At 38.9% G+C, this 12156-nt stretch overlaps 1 protein-coding gene across 3 annotated transcripts in view; it reads left to right on the top strand.

The window, feature by feature from the left end:
* Positions 1-12156, top strand: part of GUCY2C (guanylate cyclase 2C) — a 69136-nt gene that overhangs the window by 4370 nt on the left and 52610 nt on the right. For 2 of the 3 annotated variants that reach the window (XM_077170156.1, XM_077170157.1), the window contains exons 2-6: positions 4255-4367; positions 5718-5779; positions 8837-9052; positions 10009-10130; positions 11541-11637. In XM_077170156.1, the coding sequence (XP_077026271.1) occupies positions 4255-4367; positions 5718-5779; positions 8837-9052; positions 10009-10130; positions 11541-11637 (610 nt within the window). The remainder of the gene's footprint in view (positions 1-4254; positions 4368-5717; positions 5780-8836; positions 9053-10008; positions 10131-11540; positions 11638-12156) is intronic. The other variant, XM_077170158.1, reaches the window with a different exon arrangement.

Here is a 12156-nt window from a genome sequence, read left to right as displayed (position 1 = left end):
TGTTTTTAACTAAATAAATCCCCTTTTATTAAAAGCCAATCCATCTCTGGTGTGTTGCATTCTGGCAGCTAGCAAACTAGAACAGTAACAGAGATCATTTATTGATAGACCATTCTATCAATAAATGGAAGAAGAACTGGGGTCTTAGTGATGAAGTCACTTGTCCAAGGTCACACTCAATAGATGTTGGTTCCCCTTCTTATTCAAGTAAGTATTCTTGAGTTAGCCAAACAAGCAGGCCCAAAATGCTCCCTAGCTGGGACAGCAACTTCTGTTGTTGAAGTGCTTTATTCTTTTGAAGACATTATTAAAAATAATCATATTTGACAAAACTGATTTTAACCACATCTTACATGTGAATAAACCAAGTCAGAGAAATTAAATTGGCCTCTGCAAGGACACTTAGAGAGTCACTAGTAATACCAGATTTACAACTGTGATTTCCAGATATCCTGTATAAGGATTTGCCCAAATTAAGAGAATGTCTCTGCTTTGGAATCAGGCATTTGTCCTGATTATTTTATTTTATTTTTTTTTATTAATTAAAAAAAATTAACTAACAAAACATTTAGAAATCATTCCATTCTACATATACAATCAGTAATTCTTAATATCATCACATAGTTGCATATTCATCATTTCTTAGTACATTTGCATCGATTTAGAAAAAGAAATAAAAAGACAACAGAATAAGAAATAAAACGATAATAGAGAGAAAAAAAAACCTATACCTCACATGCAGCTTCATTCAATGTTTTAACATAATTACATTACAATTAGGTAGTATTGTGCTGTCCATTTCTGAGTTTTTGTATCCAGTCCTGTTGCACAGTCTGTATCCCTTCAGCTCCAATTACCCCTTATCTTACCCTATTTCTATCTACTGATGGTCTCTGTTACCAATGACATATTCCAAGTTTATTCACTAATGTCAGTTCATATCAGTGAGACCATACAGTATTTGTCCTTTAGTTTTTGGCTAGTCTCACTCAGCATAATGTTCTCTAGGTCCATCCATGTTATTACATGCTTCATAAGTTTATTCTGTCTTAGAGCTGCATAATATTCCATCGTATGTATATACCACAGTTTGTTTAGCCACTCTTCTGTTGATGGACATTTTGGCTGTTTCCATCTCTTTGCAATTGTAAATAATGCTGCTATAAACATTGGTGTGCAAATGTCCGTTTGTGTCTTTGCCCTTAAGTCCTCTGAGTAGATACCTAGCAATGGTTTGCTGGGTCATATGGCAATTCTATATTCAGCTTTTTGAGGAACTGCCAAACTGCCTTCCACAATGGTTACACCATTTGACATTCCCACCAACAGTGGATAAGTGTGCCTCTTTCTCCACATCCTCTCCAGCACTTGTCATTTTCTGTTTTGTTGATAATGGCCATTCTGTTAGGTGTGAGATATCTCATTGTGGTTTTGATTTGCATTTCTCTAATGGCCAGGGACGTTGAGCATCTCTTCATGTGCCTTTTGGCCATTTGCATTTCCTCTTCTGAGAAGTGTCTGTTCAAGTCTTTTTCCCATTTTGTAATTGGATTGGCTGTCTTTTCGTTGTTGAGTTGAACAATCTCTTTGTAAATTCTGGATACTAGACCTTTGTCTGATATGTCGTTTCCAAATATTGTCTCCCATTGTGTAGACTGTCTTTTTACTTTCTTGATGAAGTTCTTTGATGCACAAAAGTGTTTAATTTTGAGGAGCTCCCATTTATTTATTTATTTCTTCAGTGCTCTTGCTTTAGGTGTAAGGTCCATAAAACCGCCTCCAACTATAAGATTCATAAGATATCTCCCTACATTTTCCTCTAACTGTTTTATGGTCTTAGACCTAATGTTTAGATCTTTGATCCATTTTGAGTTAACTTTTGTATAGGGTGGGAGATACGGGTCCTCTTTTATTCTTTTGCATATAGATATCCAGTTTCCTGATTATTTTTTTATTGGAAGGAGTAAGAGATAGCTTGGTCAAAATGATTCTTCTATCTCTTTGTTCTTTCCAAAATGCAGTTCTTAGCAATACTCAGGAATGTCATTGCCAATGCCCTTTTCAGTCGTTATTGAAGGTGAGAATCCCCCCCAACCAATGATCCCAGGCCAGAATGCACTGATCACTCTGGCTTTCAGGTAGATCATGGGGAAATGCCTGATATCAGGTATGGTGATCTATCCAGTAGCACTGGTCACCCCATGACCAAACCACCATGTTAAAGAGATGTATGTTTTGAACTCTGGTATTGCTTTCTTTGAGGAAAGATTGGTGGGCCAGAGGAAAATCCAATCAACACTTTCTTATCTCATTTAGGACATGTTGAACATATTTTTTCTTGTTCATCCTTTAAGAGAAATGTTTGAAAGTAAGAGAATATTTTCAAGACAAAGGGGCTTTTCTAGGGGATTTTGCAACATCCTGCATTCTCTTTCCCTCTCTACTGAGAAAGGGAACAAAGAAATTGCAGCACCTTCTTTATGAAAGTCAGACCATTAGTCACATTCATGTCCTCTGAGAAGTGCTGCTACAATCTCTCAGACCTATGTGGGGACTTCCCAAGTGTATCCTACATGTTGTATCCTACTACTTGCCCTTTATCCTGATGCTTCAGGAGACAGAGGGGCTAAAATGGTGATATAGCAGGATTCTAAGTAGTCTTATCCATGATAAATTTTTGATTAACTTTTTGGTGGATCATTAAGCTGATAAAGACTATTTTCTCGTGTGAGTTTGAATCTGCGAGATCAAAAATGCAGCAAAGGTTTGGGATAAGACCATCATGGCTTCGATTTCAGATCCCACCATTTACTAGATGTGGAACTCTGGGGCAGCATCTGCTAACATTCCCCAATAAAGCTTTCTTCTCAGGTTCTGATTTCTAGAAAACTTTGACTAAGACATCCCTCTTGTACTAAAATTATAAATCTTAAGTCCCAGATGTGACAGTTTTTTATTAACAATTCTACCACATCTTGGTCAATAGTAGTTCCCTTTGTCCACTCACACATGCCAAAAGTCTTGGAATTATCCTTGAATTCTCTTTTTCTCATACTTCACAACCCATCCATCAGCAATTTCCCATTGGCCCTACATCAAAATACATCATCACTCCAACTATCTTTCTCTACTTTTGCTACCACTACCTTAGTCCAAGCTAACCTACTTTATTAATAGTCTTCCAACTAGTTTCCCTGCATTTATTCTCATTCCCACAATCTATTCTCTAAATCAGAGTGAGCATTTTAAAAATGATGATCAGGCAGTATCTCTTCTCTGCTCAAAACACTCAAATACCTTCCATCTCAGAATGAACCCAGGATTCTTCTGAAGGCCTATCTGGCCATCCGTGATGTGGTCTCTTTCTAACCTGATCTCCAGCCCATACAAACTGTCACTTTCTCTGCCATACCACTGGCCTCCCTGATGTTTCTGAAACATTCCAAGAACAACCCTGTCCAGGAGTTTTGCCCAGCTGTTCCCTCTGACTGGGACGCAGATATCTGTGCGGCTCACTCTCATTTCACTCAGGTTGTAACTTTCCGGAGAGCCTTCCATGACCACCCTATCTGAAACAGCACCTCCCCTCTCATTCTGTCTGATTCTCCCAACAGAATGCAAGCTTCATGAGAGCAAGGTCTTTTTTGTTCTGTGCTGCTGTATCCTGAGTACATAGAAGAGTGAGTGGAGTATAGCAGGAACTTAATGTTTGTTGAATGGATGGATGAATGAAGATCAGAGACCATGAAAGACCGTTGCCTTGCACACATCGGCAGCAAACAGAACCAGCACTCTGGGGACATGAAACAGCAGGATATCGTAGTGTTCATGTCCCTGCTTTCCTGACACTCACTAAGCCCATGTAGGAATTTTGCTGAGTCTGGGTTGTAAAAAGATTGAGAGCAATAGACATAATGGAAATACTCTAAAAATGGATTGTGAGGATGGTGGCACAACTCTATTTACTAAAAATCATTGGACTGTACACTTAAAATGAATGAAATTTATGTTGGGTAAATTAGCTCAGTAAAGCCATTTAAAGAGAGATAAGAGAGAGTGAGGGAAGGAGGCAGGTTAGGAAAGGAGGAGAGAAGTAATTGGGAATAATAGAAAGACTCAGTATTATAATGCCCTAAGCCTGAAAATGGATATCCATTTTACCCAGGAACAATTGTCAAGCAATAAATCTCTTAGCTGGTATAAACTACTGAAAATTACACGAGTTTTCTATTTTCTCTCGTTTCTGGATAACAGGCATAAATGTGAATGTGACAGCTAACTTTTTTAATTCGAAAGATCCAATTTATAAGTCAAATGACTGCCGGAGTAGCACCTGTGAAGGCTTGGACCTACTCAAGAAAATTTCAGTAAGTGTTGGCCTCTGTATAAGTAGCTCATACCCTCTTTTGCAGAGGATGATCACGGGGGTGAAACTTGGACTCATCCCCATTAACCTTGTCTCCAGCCAGGCAGCTGAATGACTCAAAGTCAATGTACTCTGCTTCCCTCCCCCTAAATCCCCCCCAAGTGGCAAGGGCCCTCTAGAAATCCAGGAAATTGGGGAGGACCTTAATGATGCACTAACTGTACACTTTGGGTGGTATGAAGGGGAATTATGTTGTTTTAAAAACTTAAAATTTTTTTTTAAATGCCGGTATTAAATGGGTTACTTTTGTGTGCCTCTTAAAAATATCTGAGGTTCCATGTTTAAAAGTATATTCCAAGACCCCGCCCTGAGATGTCATGTTACCGCCATACATCTGGTCACGGATTAAGAGCTTAAGGGCTGAATCTGAAACATAACCGCTAAGTGGTAACCGTCAGGTCACAAGATGGAAATGGGAAGAGAGAAATTCTTTCCTAGTTTTATCCTTCCAACCCACAACCTGACTCAGAGCTTTATGGAGTTAAAGAGTGTTACAAGCTCTCTAGAGATAAGAAGGTGTGTGAGACAATCCCTTTATTCCAGAAACCTAACAAAAAAAGACTCTCAAAGGAGCAGAGTCCTGAAAGCAGAGCCCCAGTCCCAAAACTTTACTCAAAAATCTCAAACAGACTGGGTAAGACAGATTCACATCAGGTAGAGGGGCTCATCAGAGCATTGATTATCAATCTTGAGAGGGTGAGAGGGTGAGAATGGGCAAGGATAGTTTAGTAAACCCAACTTTTAAGATTCCAGCAGCGTGTACTTCTTCCACCTCCTCAGAGGGGAGTATACTCTGATTTTCCAAAATCAGGGATAAAGATATTCCTAGCCAGACTCCCCTTGTGAAAGAAGAGAAAATGAGATCAATGATCACTCCATTAACTGCATTGCACTTGTTTACTTCAGCCCAGCTTTGTAGTTCTCTCTGAAACCTAATCTTGTCCTTTCCTTTAAAGCACTTCCAAATCTAGTCTCCCCACAGTTTGCATACAGACTATTAATCTTGTAGTCTGCCAGTTCCTCTTCTACCCACTCTACATTCTCCACTGGATAAAGAATCCAGGTTCACCTTCAGTGGATACCATTTCTCTCCACCTGCAGCATCTCATCTCTTTCAGACCTGCTTATTCCTTCACTAGTTGCCCGGCCCAAGCCATCACATGTTTCTCCTTTCTGGATAACCTTCTAACCTTCTTGGAGCCTTCTCTTGCCATTTTGTGTGTGTGTGTGTGTGTGTGTGTGTGTGTGTGTGTGTGTATGTGTTCCATTGATTATTTTTCCCCCCTTACAGGAAGAAAACATGGGCTGTGTCCTCTTGGGGCCCTCGTGCACATATTCTACCTTCCAGATGTAGTAAGTAGTTGTCTTAACACCGCTGTGAATTGCAGACAAGAATTGTCATACCTAGCTATTTAAATGATTTCTCAAACAAATGTTGGGGTCCCAGTATTCTCCCACTTCTCCGTAGCTGCCATTCCCTTATCCATAAAACTGCCTTTGTTCAGAGTGGGGTGAATTACAATAGCCATTCAGGGTCAGTCACTAGCATCCAAGCTTGAGAGGCAACACAGTAATGGACATTGGTCAGCATGCTGGCAGGAGGCAGGAAAGTTAATAAGGAATTTAATCAGGGAACTCCCTTTGTAGGGAAAGGGTTCTGTTCTATTCCCAGGTATCTAAGAACAGGGAAAGGAACAGAGTAGCTATTTCATAGGGTTATTTGAGGATTATATTAATGACATATTAAATCACTTTGCACAGTGCCCTTATCATCTTAGAAAAAAGTCTTCAATATACTCTAGAAAGAAAATATTACTCTGGCTTTAAGAAAATCATCTACCCTGATCCCTCCCATTCATTTCAGTCTGTGTAATTTGCATCACCACCACTTTGTTCAGGTGGAGCATACCTTCCCCCAATCAAAATCCGTCTCACACACCTTTCTTTTTTTTCCCTAAAATCAAAGGTCACCTTTGCCTACACAGGGGAAAAAAAAACTATGCTGAAAGAACCCCTTGCTATCCACTCTGGAGGATAACATTAGACCACCAAAATTTCAGTGGCCAAGTTTGCTTTGGACACCTCACACCCAACTACAGATAGACTCCAAAACCCAGGCCCACCATGTACACAGGCATACTATGGATGCACATTTGGGGCCCATCTTTTTAATCAAAATGCATGCAGGTACAGAATCTTACCCTGCCTTGAACTCACACTCCCCAGTATTCTCTTCTTTGACCACTTACTGATATTGCTATTAACTAAGCCTGGACAGAAAGGATGATTTGAAAAATTAATTCACCACTGATTGTGGACCTTCTACATGTGCAGAACCATTTTAGTTATGTCAGGGTAGAGAGAAATGAATAAACCCAGCCCCCATCCCACGCCCACACCATGTAGCCAAATAGAGAAGGTGCAAGGGCACTGATGACCAAGATAAGGCAGAGTGAGATAGGTTCCATCAGAGAGGTACAAACAAGATGTGATAAGGATGCACAGAAAGAATTGGTCACCTTTGATAGGAAGAGTTACACTTTAAGGGGGGAAAGGCTTCATAAAGGAGATAGTATTTGAATTGAGTCTTATGAAATGGGTAAAATTCCAGTGGGTAGAGATAAGGTGATATGCAGCCCAATCAGGCAGAGGAAAAAGTATGTGTAAAAGCAAATAAGCATTCGTTTAGCCTCAAGTATCTTAGAGTGGCTAGAAGTAAAAACCTAAAATTGTGGAATTGTAAATCATACCAAACTCTGAAATCTGTTCTATAACTAATTGTTGCAATGTGCTTTGAAATGTACTACTTTTTTGTATATATATTATCTTTCACAAAAAAAGAAAAATATATATTTCTTCTGGCCTCTAGTGTTTTGGAGCAGCTAGAAGGAAAAATCTGAAATAGTGGAATGGCAACCCATAACAAACTCTGAAATCTGTTCTGTAACTACTTGTTGAATGAACTTTGAAAACCATTGCTTTTTCTTGACATATGTTATATTTAATAAAATGGTTTTTTTTAAAGCAAATAAACAAGAAAGTGTAGAAAATTTGTGAAAGTCTGTTTTAACTGGAGTGGGAAATGTAAGGGAGAAAAATAGAATTAAAACTATAAAGAGAAAGTAGGGCCATATTTGGAAGGTTGTGAATTGCAGGTGAGGGAATTTGTATTCATCTGAGAAACCACTAAGGTTTTGCGCAGGAGAGTCCCATGAGAAGAAACTGAACTTTGGGAAGAATAATTGACAACAGTGTATAGGAAAGATTGGAGCATACTAGGGACAGACTGATGACAGAAAATTCAGGAGGGGAGAAGGGGGCCCTAAGTTAGCATGAAAGAGTTGAAATGGAAAGAGAGGATAGCTTTTACAGATATTCAAAGGTAGAATCAAAAGCATTTGATTCTCTAAATGAGTGGATGTGGGAGTGAGGGATGGAAAGTAATCAAGAAAGGCTTTGAAATCAGAAAACATGAAAGGAAGATGTTTTTAAAACTTAAAAATTAAAGGATAAGTTTGACAGTGAACACTTTGAGTTTGACATAAAAACAGTACACCCAGTACAAACTTTTTAATGGAGCACCAGAAGATGGGAAGAGATGTTGTTTTCCTTAATTCATTAAATCCATATTGAGCCCCTATATATGAGCCAGGCACTGTGCCATTCACTGAAGATATTGAGGTGAACAAGCCAGACATGATCGCTGACTTCACAGAGCCTACAGTCTAGTGGAAGAGACAGGTATTAAATAGACACACTCACCCCAATAATTACCTGGTCTCAGGTATCAGGGAAGATTTCCCTGATGTTAGGTTAATAAATTGAATCTAGGATCTGATGGATGAGAAAGAGTCAACCAGGAAAAGAGGTGGGAGAAAATCATTCCCTGGCATTTGTTGAGCCCCTGCTTTGGAATGAAGATTGATATGTTTAAAGAACTGCAAGAAGGTCCATGAGCTGAGCAGGAAAAGAAATAATTAAAAATCCTCAGCTGGTGTCTGTCTTGAAGGTAGTCCATAGAAGAGCCAGAAAGGAGGCAAGGTGTTGTGAGAAAGGCATAGAAGGCATCTTCCTGGCTTTACAGTAATTACAGTAGTGCTGGAGGTCCATCTCTGTTTTCTTAGGCCTATTTCCCTAAGTCTCTATATCCCAGTCCAGGTACCATGACAACTCAAATGAGAACCCATTTTAAAATAAGTCAGAGTAACCTACCTGGAGTGTGCTTGGAACAAAGCATATGCTCAATACATGTTGCATAGGAGAAACACCTGTACAAGTGAGAAATCTGCTTGAATGACCCTGTATCATTCTTACCATTTATACACACATGGTGAAGCAGGCTAAAAGAGATCTTATATATGTTACTTAAGTTAATGCTGATATTGGTTTCTTTCTCACCTCTTGACATAGCCTTGACACAGACTTGAACTACCCCATGATTTCAGCAGGAAGTTTTGGATTGTCATGTGACTACAAAGAAACCTTAACCAGGCTGATGTCTCCATCCAGGAAATTGATGTACTTCCTGGTTAACTTTTGGAAGGCCAATTATTTTCCATTCAAAACCTTTTCCTGGAACACCGCCTATGTTTTCAAGAACAACACTGAGTCTGAGGACTGCCTCTGGTGAGCAGGATCATTAATACTCTTGAGAAGTCATAGACTCATGGCAGACCACCTAGTTCCTATCAGGTGTACTTTCCCCCCATAACTGCCATTAGAGTGGAGGCCAGTCTACTTTTCCACATGCAAATAAAAGGAAACATGGTATCCCAAATATGGTAATTATCATATATTGCATTTATAAAATTCTTTCTAGTTTTCAAAGTACTTTCATGTTAGTTTTTGATTCCCTGTAGTCAACCCTCTAAAGAAAATAGAACAGGTACTAATATCCCCATTTTAGTGATCAGGAAAGTGGAAAAAACAAGTGAATGCTTTCACAGTACTGTGGCTGTGCATACTGCCTATACGTGCAATTAGTTTCTCGTCAGCTTTTCAGAGGAACAAGAATTAGTGTCCATAGGCATCATGCTAAAACCAAATCTCAATGTTCACACAACTCTTGGAAATGTGGCAGAGAAAATCTTTTGATTGGAATACATCTGTACCTTCAAGATGCTGCTTAGTTCTCCAGTCCTGCAGAAGACTGACATAGGGCATCACCCCGAATGCATATTGAGGGAGCTACAAGAATCAATCCTAAAACCCCACACTGGAAACTTCGAGGTTGAACTTAGAACATTCAAAAGTCCATTCCACAAAGGAAGAAAAATTACTCTTATCCACCCTGAATTTTTGATAAGAGGGCTGGTTTAGGTATATAGGGAGCTATTCTAAGGGGCCCATCACATCTCTACTATTTGTATATATAGATTAAAATTTACCCTATATTTTCACTAAACTAGATTGCTACAATCCTAACCAGTGGTATCATGGTATGCATTGTATATTGAGTTAACAGCAGAAATGAACTTTAGATGAATAAATCCCAGGAGAGATCTGAAAACAAGGAGCAAATGGTGTGGAAGCCACGTGGAAACTAGGCAAGTTTGTTAGAGTTTCTCTTTCCCTTGTTTTAGGTACCTCAATGCTCTGGAAGCTGGAGTTACCTATTTTTCTCAGGAACTCATCTTCAAGGATATACTGAGAGGAAATGACCAGTTTCAAGCTGTCTTAATGGATAACAACAGGAAAAGCAATGGTAAGGAGACAGGAAGATGACTTTTTTGCCAACTTCCTCCTCACAACAACCACCTGTTTTTGAGTCATTTTGACAGATCTACCACTCAGAGCTATCATCATGACCTATGTATATCTGTATATTTTGGAAGAGCTGTTGTCCCCACAACTCCATTTTATTGTTCTTTTCATTGATTAAAGCCTTATACTCTGAAAGAATAGAAAAATAATGTTGAGCAAATGTAGTCCCATAATGAAAAGAATGATGATAGTAAAAACCAGCTTTTGTAAGCCAAAATGATACCAGTAAAATGCTTTTTTAAGTTCATCTAACTCCAACATATTATGAAATTGTGACTTTCATACATTCTGAATCCTGGTGCCTCTGGTGACCAAGAGAATATATTTATTTATAGCTGGCTTCAGGCACAATTACAGGGTAAGCAAAAATGACTTTGTAATGTCCTCTCACTTTCTTTTAATCTCTCCCTATCTCATCTGTCCAATGATCTCCCTACTGGAGGCCATGTACGGCCTCACTACCATCCTCATTAAGGTCTAAGGTAACTGGTTGCACTTTCCACAGAATTCTCTTTACAAACAAGAACGGTTCAGGAATAGAGGAATCAAATGTGGGGATTTCCTGCAAAGGAAGATGCTTGCTTAGCATGATTTCCTGGTATCACACATCTCATTATCAACTGCCATTATCAACCACCATTGAGAAGTATCATTTGTAAAACATCGTCTGAGACGGGGGAAAATGAATTATAGGTTTATTCATGTCTTTAAAGATATAAATTCAACCAGAAAGCACAGCACATGAGAAGATCCAATGATGTTCCCCCCAATTCCTCTTGCCCATAAAGCCAGCATTTGGGAGATGGCTGGCTGCGATTAGTAGTAGAGCTTATAGATTCAGATTGACATGTCACTGAAATCACTGAGTTCTGAGTTAAGAAGATATAAACATAGCCCAAAGAGTGTTGATTAGGAAGATTTTATGAATTATCCATGCATTAACTTTTATTATATCTTTTTCAACAAAGATAGTGAGGTGCACTTCACTTATTTATGAAAATAGTTTTTGTAACCACTAGTGTAATGGAATAAGCACTGGATCAGAGAATCAGGAGCTTGAATATTAGAGCCAGCTCTGTCATCTACTGGATCTTTGACTCTTTGGCATTTGGGCTTTAGCCTCTTTAAATCTATAAAATTAAGAAACTGGTCTAGATGATTCCTTTTAAGATCCCATATAGCTCCAGTCTATGATTATAAATGAAAGAAAAAGGGGGATTTGAAACATTGTTTTAATCTTTAAAAATAGCATAGCGTGGACAAGATAAGTTCAAATTTGGAAAACTCCCTCCCTTCCTGTTGGTGCATAGACCATTGGTTGTTTTTCTCCTTGTCTTGCTCTTTCCTCCAGTGATAATCCTGTGTGGTACACCAGACATCATCTACACCCTCAAGGGTGATCGACCAGTGGCTGAAGATACTGTCTTCATTCTAGTGGATCTATTCAAGTAGGTATAATAGTTGGAAGAATCCTCCTCCTTACAGAGAGGAAATAATCCAAGGATTTCCAGGAGACACATTTTCTTTTCACTTCCTTTGCATAGCTTCTTTTGGGTTTCAGAGTGAAGATGATACTTGGACCTTCATTCTTATTTCAATTGTGGCCTTAGCAGAGATGTATACCTTTGACGCCTCTATTATGTTTAAATGGAAAAGTTATATAAAAGCAACATTAAATCCACAAATACATCTTACCAGGTCTGTTCAGTCAACACAGGATCCTGACCTTCAGCCTGTTTTTAAGGTCTTTGTTCAGGCAGTGATAAATCAACTGATAACCCAGTAGTATTACTGGGATTGTGGCCATATTTGTTCTTTCAATTGCTGATGGCCTTTGGTCCTAGATTATTTTTCCTTTGGCCACCTTTGATAAGAGGAAAGTCACAGTTAAATGAGACTGATTTATACAGTTGCCCTCTTTGGTTATTCACTGGGTGGTGATCTTTTCATCCCCACTTTTCTGGGAC

This window comes from Tamandua tetradactyla, chromosome 7 (genome assembly GCF_023851605.1).
Source record: "Tamandua tetradactyla isolate mTamTet1 chromosome 7, mTamTet1.pri, whole genome shotgun sequence".
NCBI lineage: Eukaryota > Metazoa > Chordata > Mammalia > Pilosa > Myrmecophagidae > Tamandua > Tamandua tetradactyla.
The sequence above is the reverse complement of the archived record's forward strand: the minus strand, read 5'-3'. Positions and strand labels throughout refer to the sequence as shown.